The sequence below is a fragment of the Sparus aurata genome, chromosome 22 (genome assembly GCF_900880675.1).
Source record: "Sparus aurata chromosome 22, fSpaAur1.1, whole genome shotgun sequence".
In the NCBI taxonomy this organism is placed as follows: domain Eukaryota; kingdom Metazoa; phylum Chordata; class Actinopteri; order Spariformes; family Sparidae; genus Sparus; species Sparus aurata.
Window position 1 is genome coordinate 1,255,486 of NC_044208.1, and position 18,843 is coordinate 1,274,328.

Genomic DNA, 18,843 nt, shown 5'->3' on the forward strand with positions numbered 1-18,843 from the left:
AAATGTGACACTTTAGTTGGATTAGATGTCACCTTGTGGTTTTACAAACATCAGTATCAATGCTAACAATTTATGCCATGACATGTTCATATGATATATTTTATGTTGGCTATCTGGAGCTTGGAACTTACATAGATATTGAAAATGGTGATCAGAGTCATGCCAAAGAAAATATTTTAAAGGAGCACTATGTAGTTTTGGAGAAGAAATTCAAACTCAGAATCTTGATATTTACACAGTGTTGGGGAAGCTACTTTTCAACTTGTAAAACTACATGTAGTTCAGCCTTGCAGTAGTTTGAACAAACTACATATCTGCCCCTGGAGAAATGTAGTTTGTAAACTACTGCCAAAAACAAGTAGCTTTAGCAACTACCTATACTCATTAAAATAATGAGTATAAGTATTATATTGTTAAATAAATCAACATATGGTGTATATGAAACAAAATATAATAGTAAAAAATTACATGCCAGCAGAAATATGCCTCTCAAGTCAATTTTTATTTTTTATAGAACAAAAGCTGACATTTTTGGTCAACACCACAGGAACTTAAGAGGCACTAACACTTAGACACTAGAACTAGATGCCAGGGCAGAATCGCTTGTTGACACGACACATGAGCAGTCTCTCAAGTTTTTATCAGATAACTGGTTCCGTTTGACATCTTTACCAACACTAAAAAGCCGCTCACATGCTGCACTGGCTGGGACACCAGTGTTGATCTTTACAAACACTTTGGACATTTTGGGTAGAGATTTGAAAGCATTTTGTTGGGACTCATCTGGTGATTTCTTTGAAGTCAAAATTATTGTTGTTTTCAGCTTGCAGAGCTCACATGTCAACACGTAGGTTGTGTCTGTAGATGCATCTATATCCAACATATACATGCTCAAATATGGCCATGGTTGGGATGGCGCGTTCGGGGCGCATCAGGGGTAACAGGAGGGTTGTCCATGAAGTGCTTGTGCCATATGAGCACTGCCTTCCTTGGCACAAAGACCTGCCCACTCTGTGAAGCATTTGAGTGCTGCCAGGGCAAGCCAAACAGAGGCCGCGTTGGCTTGGCATTTCAAGACATGTTTCATGCGTTTTTTCAAAGAAAAAGAAAATTTATGTTATATAGTTCTTTTTTTAAATAAAAATATTTCATGTTATTGGTCAAAATTGTAGTTTGTAAATTGAGTAGTTAAATTACAAAAAATGACCCAAAAAGTAGTTGAATTACTTGACGCACCACAACATATGAATGTAGTTTAACTACCAGCAAGTTACAGCAAATTGTAGTTAAGCTATGTAGTTAAACTAAATGTAGTTTAAATCTCCCCAACACTGTTTACTGCTCTAGTCTAACACAGATGACTGTAGGCCAATGCAACAGATCAAGCTGAATTTGCTTTACCATAACACCACACATTAGCAGTTAGCTTTGACTCTCCTGCTCGTAGACTGACACATACTCATCTCAAAGCCAGAAGAATAACAAGCAAATCTTCGCAAAGCACAGTCGTGCACAGTGTTAGAAGAGAAGATTTGTACCACCCACTACACTGAGACTGGTAGCAGTCCACTAAGCTGACTCTTGAGAGAAAACGAAGAAGTATATTTCCCCTAACCTAACTAATTCAACCCTGAGACCCATTTGCTCTAAAACATTATCAGATAAAGAAAAATACATAGTATTAAACCTCAACCATCTGTTGCCCCAGTCCAAGTTTAGCAGCTTCCTGGTGCTCTCCCCTGCTTTGTCACAGACATTCAGCCAGCATTTATTCCACCACACCAGGAAGAGCTCAAAAAACAGGGGAGAAGGAGGAAATAATTTCTTCAGGCTCCCACATCAACTCTGAATCCATATGAGGAAGTAGAGATCACAAATTCACAGAGCGTCCTTCCTTGCTGGTCAGAGTGATCTTGCTTTCTCAGCAGCAGGCAGTCACTTCCTCTTATGAGTAATAAGAGCAGCTTTCCACAGACCGGTCTTCTTGTCAGAGTGACTGACTGACTGAGAGCAGCTCACACAGAGAGAGGCAGCGGGAGAGACTCCGGACTCACACTCTGATCTACCACTTTATGAATGTGTAAGTACAGAATAAGACAACTTCTTGAGTCATGTGACAGTGTAGCGCTGCTGTTTGTGTTAAATGTGATTTCCTAGACAGAGCCTGTAGTTTTGTCTTGTTCAAACTTGTCATGTTTCAGATTGTGAGAGGCAAGGAGGTGTCAGATTGTCCACTTACTCAAGTACTGCGTTACTGAGAGCAAAGGTTGTTGGAGTCGGGACATGTGAGGCAATCAAGCAGAAAAAAATCAAAGCTTACACTCTTCATTTTCAGGGAAAAGGAGTGTGAGTGCCTTGTAGTTGTTCCGAAGTCAGCAGCAAAGGATGTGGTTTGGTGCAGGTTGTAGCAAGCTTGTGCAAAGCCAAGCCCCTTGCAGAGGGGAAAAAGCATCAGATAAGAACATCTTCAACTGAACTGGTGTCCTGTTTGTAACGTTTCATTTTAGATGAGATATTTATTTTGTTTTTTGTAGAACAAAGAAACATGGTTTGCATTACGTCTTTGGTTTTTCCTCATACTTGAAATGTTTGATTGACATATACCTTGTAGTAGAGGCTTACTGATGCATGGCAATGATCAAACAGCCTGAACAGAGAGAAATGCGTCAAAGCGTGATAGATATGTTTTGTAGGTTAGGTCATTATGATGAGCTTTCTTTAAACTCAACACGCCTCTCTGGTGCCAGTGGTTCTGTATTTCTTTGTTTTAGGTGTGAGAAGTTAAAGTTAAAGTTTTGTACACAGAATAGCTCTGCTTGGTGGGAGGACAAGTGGAAGAGGTTGAGTCATTCAACAGTCTTCACCCTCAAGTCCATCACTGTGATGTTCAGGGGGTTTCCACAAAGAGCCATAAAAGATTTCCTGAATGGGCCGAAGCTTGTCACATTAATACATTCACATCAGTGCCATTCATGTTTGTTTTTGAGACTGACCTCAATGACAGTGCAAGAAGTCAGACCAGAGATCAGTGGAGACCCTCAGCTTCCTCTCTTAGTGTGTGTGTGTGTGTGTGTGTGTGACAGGGGCTTTCTTAACCAGTGTGACATCAGCCGGTGTTTGTGCTTGCGTTGGCAGTCATGAGTTTGTGGTAAGCAGAGCAGATTCTATGAGAGAGCACCAACCCACAATCAATTTATTGGGAAAACCCCTGTGAGACCACAGCTGTGCTTCTGTGCTTCCTGTGTTTACACTGACAGAGTTTGACACTCCCTCCGTCCCCTTTTCACACCTGTCAACTGTTCTGAAGCACAGGCCGTTGCTGTGGAGACACTGATGAACCACAATAAATAGGCAAGGAGGATTACCCAGCCACACAGTCCTGAGGAGACAGAGGAGAGGAAGCACACAGAATCCAGCATGGACCACCACCAGCAGCATGCCAAAGTGGAGCGGTTTCTCAAGTTGGGGTACTCTCACAGCGACATCCTGAGGGTGCTGGAGAGCCTCCGCCACGATGCCCAGACCAATGACATTCTGGAGGAACTGATAAAGACGTGCCACACTCGCACTCACAGCAACAAAAGTGTCCCAAACAGTCCCAAGCTGGTGCCCAGAGGCTCCAGCCCCAGTCCCAGTCAACCTAGACCTGGAGCAGACAGAGAGCCAGCCACTGGCTTCAGACCAGTGGTTATAGATGGAAGCAATGTGGCCATGAGGTTGGTCAACTCACTATTCTTATCATTTAGAATACCTGTATTATATCTCAGATCATTTATATTTGTATCCAGCTGCAGGGGCGGAACAAGCAGTCATATGTTGAGTATGACTTGAGTATTTCTGTCAGTTAAAGGATAAAGGTATAATGAGTAAGTTACAGGAGCAAAAGTAAAAGTACTTGTTGGCCAGCATGGTAGATATCAGAGTGTTATATTATTATCTAATATGTGCCATAACACAATAGTAGCTACAGTCTCTAGAACTTCAACCTTAAAATAATGTTTTTTACAAGTGTTTATTACTCAAGTATAAAATGTAAAAGTATTTTCCTTCAAATAGTTTATTCTGTGTCCATATCACACCCATAGTTGTTTAAGACTAATAATATTTAAGAAGCATATATGTGGTCCTTTACATCAAACTTATGGCACAGAATTACATGGGAAAATTAAATGTAACTAAAATACTTCAAGTCACTGGAGTCAAATATATGCCTCTGAAAAGTTTTAAAGTAACAGAATAGAAATAACAAGTAAAATACTTGAGTATCGTGCTCACGCGCCGTACAGCTCTTGAGTCAATGTACTTGGATGAATTTCCGTTTGTATATCAGCGTCTCTATTTGTGTCAAATCTTGTTTCACTTCACAGATTTGAGCACACCACACTTCCTCTTTAAAGATGTGGGAAGTAGAAAACACGGTGTGTGCCTGTATTCTCTTCTGTCCACTACATTCAGGATCACACAATGCCTGAAGGGCAGAGCAGTCAGGGCTGCCACCATTGTTACACTTTCCAAATGTGACTTACATTGTGTGTACAATAAGACGTGAAATGCTTGTGCATGTCCACATGTTCATGTGGTTGCCATTTTTATGTGGCTTTATTTGGGTACAAAGGAAGTTCTGAGTCAAAATGAACGCATACAAATAACATTGCAAGTAGGTTGAGGGCATGATATGAACTAAAAGAAAAATGTTTGCACAACACATATTCCTGTAAGGACATGAGGTCGAAAGAGGAAGAAGAATACAGTATTTACCGTCACACCTTTAGTCCCAGGAGAGGTGACTGTAGTCTGGCCTCAGGCATGAGATCTCACAGGCTGTGAGGAGACTCATCAGGCTCTTCTTTCTGTTTCACTATATGTGCTCTGAATACCTGCATCAGAAACTGACCGACAAGTTGTCACCTTTCAAAATGTCCAACCTCATTCGGTCCAACTACTAACTATTTCATTTCATCACCCTTGTCAGTTTATGCGGTTACTTAAAGAGCACTAAAGTGGTTTAGTATTGCACTTTCATCAAGCAGGGAGACTTGTGAGCAACAGATTTTTTTTTTAAAAAATGGTCAAATTCGTAGCAGCAGAAGTTGACTGACTTTTAGCTCCAAGAATGACTCAAACTGCAAAAAACATTTTGTATAATGCAACCCAATATTTTCTTTTGTTGGACCCTCCCTGCTTGGTATCCACCCACGTCCTACTGGGGTGGCTAGTATGTAATGCAGGCTCTCTGAGATCAAACCGAGATAACTCTGACAATCTCACTTCAGTAATATCCTCAGACTTTAACTACAGAGACAAAGAAGACATTTACTAACTGACCAAATCACCCTGACATCTACATTTTTTCAGTGTTTACATGCAACATTTTTTTTTAAAGCAAACGATATGGAGCACTGTGTATAATGTGAAAGGCGTCACTGGTGTGAAAACAAGCACTCATCCCCTCGGCTACACACTGTGTTTTACTAACTGTTGTAAGTAACAGTGGTTTATTCTATCTGCTTTTCATTGAAAGGAACTAATAAACCCACTGTACACTACCTACTGAGAAGACCTGGGTACAGAGCATTATCCACTCCACTTAAGCATACTCTGGAGGTGTTTGGATGAAATACCCATTTATTACTGGCTAACTTACACCAATCACATTACCAAAGCCAGCTGGTAGAAGCGTGAAAACACAATTTCCACTGTTTATGCTCTTCTTTTATGAAATATTCTCTCTAGATCTACTATAACTGATGCTATAATAGCATCTACTCTAACCTCCTCATGAGCCACCATTGTTGTTTTCAAACGTACAGTCGCTTCTCTTATGACTAGCACCAACTCTTAACAGGACAAGGTCAATTATGACTCTTTCTATCTTGAATATTTGATCCATGGTGGTTTTATATTTGTAAAAGTTTCCTTGTGCCGACAAAAGTAATTTAAGAAGCTCTCACATCATCACAAAGTCTACGGGCGGGGCGGGAACTGGCAGGCAGGGCCAGCAGGAGAAACTTACAGATATGGGCCACCTCATCAGGAGGTAAACACAGAAGATAGAAGCTTTGTTGGCATATGTAGACCTTTGGCATCAGGACCATAAAATACATCCATAGCCTAATAGGAGACACAGTTTGCAAGTAGCTGTGGAGTAGAGTGGCGCATTTAGCAGCTAAAGAAGTCGATTTTCCCACGACTTTGTGGTGACCAAACCACTAATGTCAGGTGATCAGACCCTGAAGAAATGCCAATGTTGCTCTGTCTACTGAATGTGTAAATAGAAAACCATTTGCTAAAGTGTTAGCCTTAACAACTCTATAAGGTGGAGAAAAATCGATTATTGCTGCTTTAAACAAGCCATTAATATAATAATATTTTGTATGAGCACATAAATGATAAGAATACTTTGCATCAGAATGACTACTTTACTCTAGTATTTTCACTTGTTTGGTAAATTTCTCCTCTAAAGCTAAAAATCTTGATTTCTTCCTGAATGCAGTACAGTTGGCTCCCTGTGACAGCCTGTTCCATTCTCTCACTGCTCCTTACATGTGTCTCTATCATCAGCCAATTGTGTGGTTTAACTCAAGGACCCAATCAAGCCTTGAAGCATAAAACACGTCTACAAATAAACCATCTGCAAACACAAGGAGTCTGTAACTGTCTGATAGGATTGGTTACATTTGAGGAAGTGACAGGCATCAAGGTAATGTCACTCAAAGAAAATGTTATAACACACAGTGCCAATAAAGATATGTAGGGCTGATGACTTTATCTCATGCCAAACCTTGTGTTTGGTACCTGTTGTATGCAAAGTGTCTCACTACTTCCTGCTGATGGAATGAAGGGAAACCCCCATGTGCATGCACACACACACACACACACACACACACACACACACACACACACACACAGATGTTTATGTTCTCCTCCACGCAAAACAATCCAGTTTTCTTGTTCAGTAGCTCCTCAGTACAGTCTGGTAATGTGAGTGTTACAGCAGGGTTTGATTTCAGAAAACAGATGTTTGTCAGGTGAACTTGTACAGAACTGTTGGCAGTTCAGACTGATACATGTTTGTGATTGTAAATAAGGATTTTCAGGTTGCCCTCACTCATTTATCTATGAACTCTAATAATTGTCCATGACTCATGACTCATCAAGTTCTTCAGGTTTTATGGTGCAATATGTAAGAATTGGCCACCGGTGGAATTCATTCTCAAACCAGAAAGATGGCAGGATATCTCTAGAGTTACTTCTAACTGCTGCTAAATAAAGCTGCTGTTTGCTAGTTAGCTCAGTTAGCAATGCAACTAGCAGTTCGGACTGAGAGCTCAGAGCAAAGGTAGTATTGATGTTTACACCTCGAGCACAGGAGCTTTAGACTGGGACCAGATGGGGCTAACTGGTTTGCATGCCAACTTCAGTAGATATCTTTACAACACAGTCCATAGACATTATAACTGACATTTGCTGTTATTCCTGTACAGATGCTGATCATTTAGTGACATTTTTTAACTCATGATCTTGTCACATGAAGGAAAATGTGTAAAGCTGGTACTACACAAAATATCCTTTGTAAGTCTTCCCCCAGGGTGTAACTTTGGAAAAAACACTTAATAAAGTTAAGTTATGATCAGTTTAAATTGGACATCAACAAGAAGGACACTGACAGATACTGCCAAACATCATGTTTTTCTTTTTGTGTGAGAAATCTTCACTTATTTTGTAACTGACCGTGAAACAATAATTCAGACAACATGCACGTGAATAGTCTATGTCCAGTTACTCATCTCAGTGCTTTTGCAATGTTCTTTAGCAATGTTTCAGAGAACTCTGAAAACATGCCTTGTGACACCATCTACTTCCTGAAAAAGGTAGAGAAGATGTGTGTGCGTGTGCATAACAGGCACAAAAACACAAAAGAAGAAGTTGGGTTTTTTTTTACTCTGGCCTCTTTGTCTTTGTAGCCATGGTGACAAGAAGGTGTTTTCGTGCCAGGGCATCCAGTTGGCAGTGAACTGGTTCTGGGACAAAGGGATGAGGGACATCACTGTGTTCATTCCCCTGTGGAGGAAGGAGCAGCCGCGACCAGAGGCTCTCATTACAGGTAGGATCACCTGACTAAGCTGAGGTAGCAGTGCCCACTCATTCTCACAATTTGAGGTCAGTTAAAGGAAAATGCCACCAAATGTGAGAATTCCTTTGTTATACTTTTTAGTTTAATCAGGGTTTGTGTACATATTATTTTTCCTTTGAGGCGTGCCACCCAACTGTGATGTCATATTGCCTAATGACACGTCTTCAGACGATGATTCATTTAATGTGGCAGTGACTGTGGGCTGTTGCTGTTCATCAGGATGAACCAGAATTTAAGCATCAGTTGTGGACTAACCAACACCAAAATACATGACTTCATCATAAATGCTTCTAGCGTCAACACTAAATGTTTAAGGCTCACAAGTCATCTGTGATGAGATGAATTCTGAAGTTAGAGACAGAAGCCTTAAACATAACATAATATAATATATTTCGATTTTTTAAGAAAGATTTTTGAAAGAAAAATTCATTGTTATGATGATCTGGGATAAACTGTACTCAGAATGTCCCAATGTATTATTTGTGTATGAGAAAAGATGTGAGTTAATTCTTGTAAATTAAAGTAACATCAATTCAACGTCCCATGTAAGCTTCTACACAAACTGAAACACTGATAAACCAGTCTTTGTTTCTGCAGAAGGGAGTCTTCTTTACAGGAAATGGTTCATTTTACACTTACAGCAGCAAATCAAGCAGTTTCATAAAAAAAAAAAAAAAAAATGAAGAAACAGTAGAAGCCACAGCACTGTGTGTGTTTCATACAGCATGTTGAGACAGTGCTGACATGAGCTGGAAAGTGATCACCAAAACAGTTCCCGAAATTGAGGAAATAAGACAAACTACGTTCTTGATAAATGTTCTAGCATGTTAGATGACACACATCACACATAACTGATTGGTTACTGGTAGATGCCACCGATAGAGTCATTTAAATGATTTCACCTTGTTTCACTGTGAAAAACAAGTAAACTGCCGTGGAAAAAATGAGAAAGTGTAAGCATCAAAACTGAAATCCAGTACTTTGCTCATGTTGGATAAGGCTCTTTGCTGAAAGCTCCACCTTTTATGATCATGCTGTAAAGCACCATGTCAAAACAAAGATATTATCAGAGATAAAAACTCATGTGGACTGGGGCGCCGTTTAGCTCAGTTGGTAGAGCGCGCAATCCCATGTGCCGAGGCTCTGCAGCAGACCCGGGTTTGACTCCTGTCCTGGGTCCCTTTGCTGTGTGTCACTCCCCCTCTCTCTCATCCTGTTTCCTGTCACATCTTTAGCTGTACTATCAATAAAGCCATAAAAGGCCAAAAAAATACTTTTGAAAAAAAAACTCATGTGGACTGTGTGCGGTTCACACATCTCAGTAAACGTCTGCTTATCGGCAAGGAGATGCTCTCTGCTCTTTGAAGTGCTGATAGCTCCAGTACACCTGTGTCAGTTATCCATGGACATCCTTCAACCAGCACCACAACTGTTTCCACACATTAATGTTTTCCACAGCTGTAATGTTGGCTGCTATCTGACCTCTTTCTGCTGGCAAAGATCTGGCTCTTAAAACAATTACAATGCACCCTGGGAATTTTTTGGGGGGCTGAACATACTTATATACAAACATACCAAGTTATTACTCAAGTTAAAATGAGCGAGGACTTTTTGATTTAAAGTCATTGGCTGATAGTATAGTAGACCTTATAATAAACAATGATAAACACGAATGTCATTGTTCCGTAGATCAACATATTCTCCACGAGCTGGAGAGGAAGAAGATCCTTGTGTACACGCCTTCCCGCTGCGTGAACGGTAAGAGGGTGGTGTGCTATGATGACCGCTACATCGTCAAGCTGGCCTTCGACTCTGACGGCATCATTGTGTCCAACGACAACTACCGTGACCTGCAGATGGAGAACCCCCAGTGGAAGAAGTTCATAGAGGAGAGGCTGCTGATGTATACATTCGCTAATGACAAGTAAGACCGATGGCAGCACCAGGTCACCACACCCAGGCAACATGCAGGGCCGTGTACAGAGTAGGAAATGAAAAAGGTGTGCCCCTTTCTGCACACTGGTTGGAGTGAAGGTTCCTTTTTTGGCCCAACCTCACACCACTCGATGAACTACCATCACCTGATCCAACTGTGTTTCTGTGCTGTGCAGGTTCATGCCTCCAGACGATCCTCAGGGCAGAAACGGTCCCACCATTGATGATTTCCTGCGGAAGAAGCCGTGGACCCCAGACAACAAGCAGCAGCACTGTCCTTATGGTAGGTTTACGTTCCTGTTCCACCTGGCAGCACACAGAAGTGCTCGGGTTCCACTTCCTTGTACTCTCCTGGGAGATTAAAACTGCAACCACACCATACATACAATACAATCAGAACCGGTTTAAGGAATATGAAGTGTGTGATCAACATTTATAATTAATATAAAGGATAAAGACACAAAACAAGCATTTATAGACAAGCATACACAGTGTAAAGCATTACATCAGAGCTGCAGTCCTATTCCAAACTGCATGTTACAGAAAAGGAAAGTAAAAGCTATTTTGACACCAGTGCCACCTAAAGAAGGAAAGCTGAGCTCTGGCCTCAGCCATAGCCACTGGCTGAGGCTGAGCCTGAGGCTGAGACTGAGCATGAGCCTGAGGCTGAGACTGAGGCTGAGACTAAAGCTGCTGACATGTCTATAAAGTTAAGTGTGGCTGTGATGTCACTGGCTGGTTACTGTTACAACTGGCCAAGGCAGCACTATAAAGCTAAACACTCTCATCAGGATTGCACATCAGAACCAAGTAGTTCGATCAAACTTGATACATGTGATATACGTACAACCCAGAAGTTTATGTGTAGCCTATCAAACCAGCCAAAAGCAACAATACTGTACATTTCAGTATCTTTAAACATGGTCCGTTGGGTCTGGTGGCTCTTAAGAGAGCGATTAACAGCTGGTTCTGAGCCCGTCTGACTTTGATGGCTGAAGTTTCCCCCAAGAATTACATTGCAGCCATTGAAGCCCATTTTGCAACTGCCGGGTGAGGTGATCTGCAAGACCAGTTCCAAAACCTTTTGTACTTGTATTAGTCATGTAGACACCAATTTAAACACCACCACCACAAACTGGTGGGCCAACATCAAATGTCCTGGACTCACCCCAGTCATTAAGGTTTAACCTTTGGGCAAATGTGTTTATCTGCAACAAATTCAATGGCAATCCATTTGTTAAAGATATTTCACTTTGGACCAAAGTGTTGGATAGACTGAATGAAGACTAAATAATTAAATAATATCAACAGAGAAACCTCCCAATAATAAGAGAAGACTGTCCATTCTTTCTGATTGTTGGGTTGCCAGTCTGGTAACTACAGTGCAGAAAGTGTACTTCTTAGATTTACACAACCACTTTAGAAAATATTTCAAACACCAAAATGTTTGTGCTACAGATAGAGGAAGTATATATTCCTGGTTTCTAGAATCTGAGTCTTTAATGTAGCAGCTGTGCTCCTGTGAAAAACTGTGAAATCTGTTCTTGTGTTAGTTTTGTACAAGAGTACAATTTTCCATCTACCATAATATAATCTATCTATAAATACAAGTAACCTCTGTCTGTCTGTCTGTGTGTGTATGTGTGTGTTCCTCAAATATCTCTGCGGATCAGGATCAGACTGAGAGTTTCAACATGGCTGCTGCGTGGTTCAATGGTGTGATATTTTGCATTTGTTTGGACTGCAATGATACCGTTAATAAATTATTTCATAAATGGTTTACAAATTCCACGAGCATTGTCCACCGGAGCCACTACAGTCACGTGCGCACCAGAGCCAATCACTGCACACGTAGCCACGCGCGCACCAGAGCCAATCACTGTACACCATGGCCACGCGCGCACCAGAGCCAATCACTGCAGAGCCCACCGACCCCCCACCTTAAGAAACAAGCAGATTTATACCTGCAGCTGCGCGAGCTGGACCGGGATTTTGCCGGCGGTTCGGTCCCGTTCTGTTCTGTGCATCTAAACTGACTGTTGTGGATTAATGAGATTAAACGAGTCCGGACCGAGTCTGTTCGGGTCTGAGGAGATCCGGAGATGCGCGGACAACAAAGTGGAATCGGAATCTGTGGATGTTCGTGTGTAGCTAGCCGCTAGCTAGCAGCTAGCTCCTAGCCGCTAGCTACACGGCCCACCTCCCGAGGCGACGGACCGGAAGCATCGGCACGTCCAAAACCGGACCTAGGGTAAATCATGTCCGCCACGCTTTTTCGCGAACATCGCCGTCACGTTTGCTTTGTGTCTGGTGCAGGAAGAAACGGTAAAAACGGGCTTTTGTCACGAAATTGTCCAAGCAGCAAGTTTGGTTGTTGAGGAACAGGAAGTTGTGGGAGGGACCTAGGCGGATGATTGACATGCAACGACGGTCGGTGTGTGTTGAGAGTTGAGAGATTTGTGACATTTAGCGTGTTTGGAGTGTGTAGTTAGTGTGTTATGTAGTGTTTGGTGTAGTGTGTTAGTGAGTAGTGGAGTCGTTTTTTTGTTTAATGAGTCAAAATAATGAGGAGAAGCTGAATGTGGAGCAGGCAGTCCAGCTATTTATTCAGCTGGAAGGAGCTCAGGCAGACCTGAGCATTGCCTGCATTTAAATGTAAATAGTTACATATAATTTTGTAAATTTTTTAAATGTATGCACAAATTTAGATAAACAACAATTTATATTTGCATTATAAGTTAAAAAAAAAAAAAATTGTTAAACTTATTTGTGGTTTTCACAGTAAAAAAATCTAACTTTTTCTACTCGGATTTCATGTTTTTCTTTTTTGTGATTTTAGGTCCATTGTGTTAATACAGTATGTCAAAATAAAAAAAATAACTGTACAGTCACACATGTGAGGTTGTGCTGAAAATAATGACACCAAGTAAATAGCTTTTAAGATGAAATATAATGGCAAAATCAAAATTATAGCTGCTGCGCAGCAATGGGTCGGGTCCGGGCTATTTTTTGGCAAAATTAGGCAATTCTGAGCAACAAACAGGAGAATAGGAAGACCAGACAGTTGACAACCATGTTCACTTTGGACAACTTGAGGCTTGAACTCACAACTTCTGGAACCAAAGACTGTCATCTATCGCTCTGAGCTAATTGGCAAGTGGCATTATAACAGTGGCTTGACAAATTGATTAAGCCATTCACTGTTGTGCAGGCAGATTTGAAACCACTGTAAAAAATTCAGTTATCAAGACAAAAATCTGACACATATTGCAGCATGGAGATGTTGGTAATTTGTTTTTAAAAATGATTAATTTGCTCCATAAGTGAATAACTAATGTTTAAAAATGCTGCTTGCATTGACTGCAATTATTCACATGAGAGCAGAATTCAAAATGTTCTCAAAAATTCAGTTTTTTAGGTAAAATTCTGATATTTGTCAAACATCATCTACCATGACATGAATTTTTTCATGAACATTGAAGATTTATTTATCTATCTATTTTTTTGCAGGTAGGCTATATGTTTACAGTAGTGTTCACAGTCAAACATTTTCATGCACTGTTGGCCAAAATTGTGGGAGGTCTTCATACATTTTACAGTTTAAAAAAAAACAGAGTGATGGACTTCATAATTTTAAATAGGTATAAATGTACAAAAGTTTCTTTAGTACTGGGGCTACAGTTTGATGAAAGTGTGAAGTTCTAGCAGGTTGATTTGTTATGAATTTTCAAAGTTTTAACTTTAGACACTTGCTGTAGCGCCACCATCAGGACTATTGGCTTGGGTTTACAGCTGAAGTAATCTGGCATGAGACTGGACCTTTATGCAAAATTCGGTTAGCTTTCACCCATGGTCCTGTCCAAGCTATTTGTTTTTATTTAATTTAGAGGCTTGCTGTGATGCCACCATCAGGACAATTGTCTTGTGTTTCATATTGAGAACATCTGACATTTTGATCTGTCATCATCACCATTACCATCATCACCCTTGCTGGGTCTCGAACACACAACCCTTGACACCGAGAACCAGCTCCTAACTCGCTGAGCTAATTGGCTGGAAGTGAGACCAGCTGTGTAGCTGCATTTGTCGACTCAGGGACTCACTGTCCAGGCAGCTGTTGTCGAGGAAGATTTCAAAAATGGTCAAAATGTCAGAAATTCTGTTACCTAAACAAAAATCTGATAATACATAAATTGCATCTTGACAGCATGGGAAATGTTGGCGATTTGTTTTTAACTCTAAGTGTTTTGCTTCATAAGAGAAAATCTGATGTTTAAAAATGCCAGTCTTACATTGACTCCAGTTGTTCCCATGAGAGCAGAATTCAAAATGTTCTCAAAAATTCAGTTTTTGAGATAAAATTCTGATATTTGCCAAACTTCATCAACCATGACTCCAAAATATTCTCAATTTTTTTCAGGAAGATTGAAAATGTATTTAGCAAGAATTTGATAGTATATGTTTACAGTACTGTTTACGGTCAAACATTTTGATGCACCGTAGGCTTAATTTTTGATAAATCAAAAATCCGAGAAACAAGTTTTGTGGAGGGCGGTCTGAAGATGCTCTCTAGCAAGTTTGGTGACAATTGAGCAAAAATTGTAGGAGGAGATAGGTTTTATAAGTTTTAAAGGTTTTGAAAAAAACTGAGTGATTGACTTCATAATTTGTAATGAGTTTAAGTGGACTAAAGTTTCAGCAGTATTGGGGCTACAGTTTGGTGAAAGTTTCAAAACTGTAGCATGTACTGTTGATTTTGTAGGTATTTTTAAATGTTTTAAATTTAAACGCTTATTGTGCTCGGACCCTAAATAGTCAAAAACAGCCAAGTATACCCTGGAATATCGGATTTCACAACAAACCTAAATATCCCTGACGTCCCACCTTCAAACACAGCCTCATTTGGCCATCCATGAAAAAGCTCCTTAACCTCCCAATTTTTTATAGGAATACACTTTTCTTACGAGCACTGCACTAGTCTTTCTAAATTTAAAGATAACCTCTATGAATGAACATTCTCTATAACTATTGAAACTGTATTAATATGCATTCTTTATTGAATGAAAATCAATGTGGACCCTCTCAGAGAGAAGTAGAGCCAGTAGTGGGTGTTTCGTCTTGAATAACTTATCCTCAGAGACTTGTAGAAGGCCACTCTGTGAGATTAGTTAAGCAGCGATTCATTCGTCGGGCCTTCGGTCAGGGATTGGGCCTCAGTAGCCCTTTTTAGATAGAAAAGGCGGCACATTTGCTCCAAGGTAAGGATGCAATGTGCCGGCCTGTCTTTCTAAAACGAAGGCGTAATATTCCTCCTTTTCCAAAAGCTGCCTCTGAGGTAGGCGTAAACATGTGACATGACGTGAACTCGAAGTTGGGCTGTGAACGGTGACAATGAATTTGTCTTCAAAATAAGAGCTTTACATTGCACCCCATTGGAGTTTAGAACTGCGATCTTAGCCAGGGGCTTTTAATTTGAAAGTAGCGACCGTTTCTAGCTTGCCGACACAACAACAAGCTAACACAACCAAACAGCTACAGAGACCGAGGAGACGCCAGCATCTCCTGGATCTCAGCGGCTGTCCAGTTGCTCATCTTAATGTCCGCGGATGAAATGATGGACTGACTGCTGTGATCAGCTGTTTACTGGTTTTAAAACTCCCCGGCTCTGGGTTGCACAATAGTGCAGGTCATTGATACCTCCGCACACCTCACGCAGGGGCCGACACATTGCCGCCTCGTTTTAGGATAGCAGGCGAGGCGGGAATAAGTGTACCCTCCGAGGCGGAAAACCGGCGGACCAAAACAGACCCCCAATTTGCCGGCCTCTGTCTAAAACCGCAGACCGAGCCGCCAAAAGGACGGGCAAATTGGCGGCTTGGTGCTCTGTCTAAAAACAGCTAGTGACACCCAGTGAGAGCTGAGGATAACAGCAAGACTGGGACACAGAACCCTTCAAAAAGTTCTGCAGTAATAGTTTCTGCCCCTGTACTGAAAGCACACAGAAGCCAAGTGTGTTTACAGTAGTGCAGACAGGAAGAGAGGACACACACACACACGCAAACACACGCATGCACGCGCACACACACACACACACACACACACACACACACACACACACACATCCTGTGTTGACAGGTTCTTGGTTCACAGCTGTGGAGCTCATAAATAATCTCTTCATTCTTTTTTTCAGGAAAGAAGTGTACTTATGGAGTCAAATGCAAGTTTTACCACCCAGAGCGGGCCAACCAATCACAGCTCTCTGTAGCTGATGAACTGAGGGACAGAGCCAGGAACTTCTCGCCCAAACCGAGCCTGCAGGACACACACTGCATCTCTGCTGTGTTCCAGGCAGAGCACACATACACTTCCTCCACCCCTCCACCTCTCAGCACAGAGGACCAGGCCCACAGGGCTTCACCCAGCGAGCACTTTATCTATCACAGGGACACCAGCAGCCAGAGAAGCCATCTGAACATGGACTTCCCCCACTGCCCGAGCCTGGACATAGACGAGGCCTTCAGCTCCATGGAGAGCTCTATGTCCAGTCTCTACATCCATGATCCGCCAACCAGCATGGAGCGGCCTCCCCACAGCTACAGCAGCGGGGTGGCCAGCTACAGCTTGAGCCACGACGACTACTCACTCTCCGGGTCATTTGGTGGGAGCACTCAGAGGCTGTCCGTGGGTGGAGGAGGTTATTACCCTCATCAGAACAGTTCAGTGTCCGGTGAAGGCCGCTTGTGCAGCCAGTGCAGATGCTGTCAGCAGCAGACCAGGATGTCCTTACACCAACACCACCCAGCATGGGGCTCCTGCCCAGCTCTGCCTCCACATAACGGGGAGCACCCTGGCCACTATTCAGAGAAGCAGTACTACAGACAACCCACCAACAGACAGAGCCAAAGTCTACCAAGGGATCCATGGGCACAGGCTGATGGCAGGCTGAGCGGCCGGGCTAAGAGCCCGTCCAGTGAGCAGAGGAAAGGCCTGAGGAACCAGCTAAGCACCTTGTTCCCTCAGAGCGCAGTGGAGCAGGTCATGAATGCTTACCCACATGTGTCAGACATGTCCAAACTGATCTCCCTCATCCAGAGCAGCAGGACCAGCCACATCTCCTTCTAGATTTGAAAGACTCAAACTGGGCCCTCACTGGAGTTCTCATCTCAAAACAAAGTGAAACTGAAAAAAGGGAACATTTCTACTTTTCTTAAAATGACTGTGAACTTATTAAGAATCATACTGTGGTTACCGTGTATTTTAAGCATTAAACTCGATCTGAGGAAGTCTTGAAAATGTAGCAGACTGAATGTTATGTCTAATATAAAAGTGCAATGCACTACGCTCCAGACATGCTACTTACTGTAGCACTGACAAATGTTTTATCGAAGCATGCGTTGTTTTCTCATGTTACCTCAAAATGAGGAACTCTATTACACTAGTCTGTACTTCTGTTTAGAATGTCATTGAGCTGTTTTTGATATGAATTTTAGAGGCTTGTGTTTTCAACTTGCCTGTGAAATAAAATCACTTCAATCACTCTGGGTGTCTGTCTGTGATATATAACATATACAAACATCTTGTACTGCAGTATCTGCCAATGAAAGTACTTAACAATGAAACAAACAAGATTAATGAATTATAAAGATAAAATTAATTAAGTACTTGAGTTAATGTAATTACTTACATTCCATCATCTATGAAGCATCTGCAGTGCATTATGGGGGAGAAATTGGACTTATTTGAAATCAGCACTGATTATAATTCAAAGGTGCTGCTGCTGCTCTCTGCTGGCTGAAACACTCATGCTGAAGGGTTTGAGTCAGTGGAGCAGCACTTTTCAGCCCTGTGTCAGGGATTTTTACTGCAAAATGTAAATGAGCAGTTCAGTGGTTTTAAACAACATAGCCATAAAGTGGGACTTGCATAAGAGATTTTTTTTTTTTTTTCATCTGCCTGGACCCACACTGCTCGTGTGGATCAAAGCACATCACAAACACAAATAGCCCCCAAAAGTAGAACAGGTACTTGAAACTACAGTGGGCAGCTGCTTTTAATGCAGGATATGTCATTTCTGCCACTAGGGATCTCTGGGTAAAAACATACGTGAATTGTGGGATCACAGGAGTTTCAGTGTTAAACAAGCACCGCTGCTGATGAAAATCTGGCTTTGCGACTGTGTTTCTCACCGAAATTGTGGGAAGGATGAGATATGGTTTTGTCAGTTTCAGTTTTTTCAATAGGTTGAGCACTTTAAAGGACATCTGACTTGTCCTTAAAAGAGAGACTCTGTGATATGCACTTGAAACTTGAAACTATGGTTGTATATACAGTACATTATAACGCATCAGAAACATACTAATGATAAGTTATATTTGTGGTTGTGCAAAATAAGACAGATACATTTTAAATTCATTTAAGGCAAACAATGAGAACATGCACTGTAACCACCTCCAATGTATTAGATCTATCTGTGAAATAGAGATCTAATTTATTTGCCTAGAGCACCCAATTGCAACTAACAGTAAATTAAATCACATTATAATCATGATTATAACATGATTATTATGTATTTCAACCATGACAATGTATCAAGAATTTGTTTCAATGATCCTTATAAAAAATTGTGAGTAATCAACAGTTATGAAGTATTGGCCTTATGCCATTACCAAATGCTTTACAATGAGTTATTATTGTTGTTATAGGGCTTCACAAATATTCACGAGTGCTTATAACTATGATTATACATGCTATAGGTGCATTTCAATGATCAACAT

General features: G+C 41.3%; 1 protein-coding gene across 6 annotated transcripts; it reads left to right on the forward strand.

Annotated features, from left to right (window-relative positions):
* The first annotated feature begins 1,894 nt into the window (after positions 1 to 1,894).
* Positions 1,895 to 17,606, forward strand: LOC115573749 (endoribonuclease ZC3H12A). 6 transcript variants are annotated; one of them, XM_030404686.1, is made up of 6 exons: positions 1,895 to 2,080; positions 3,313 to 3,716; positions 7,965 to 8,104; positions 9,824 to 10,058; positions 10,246 to 10,352; positions 16,260 to 17,606. In XM_030404686.1, the coding sequence occupies exons 2-6, from the start codon at positions 3,418 to 3,420 to the stop codon at positions 17,189 to 17,191; spliced, it is 1,713 nt and encodes a 570-aa protein (XP_030260546.1). In that variant the 5' UTR covers positions 1,895 to 2,080; positions 3,313 to 3,417; the 3' UTR covers positions 17,192 to 17,606. The 6 variants fall into 6 exon arrangements, with proteins under 6 accessions (XP_030260546.1, XP_030260548.1, XP_030260550.1 ...); XM_030404688.1 differs by having other exon boundaries at positions 1,898 to 2,080; positions 3,308 to 3,716; XM_030404685.1 differs by lacking the exon at positions 1,895 to 2,080 and adding an exon at positions 2,117 to 3,148 and having other exon boundaries at positions 3,258 to 3,716.
* Positions 17,607 to 18,843: the final 1,237 nt, after the last annotated feature.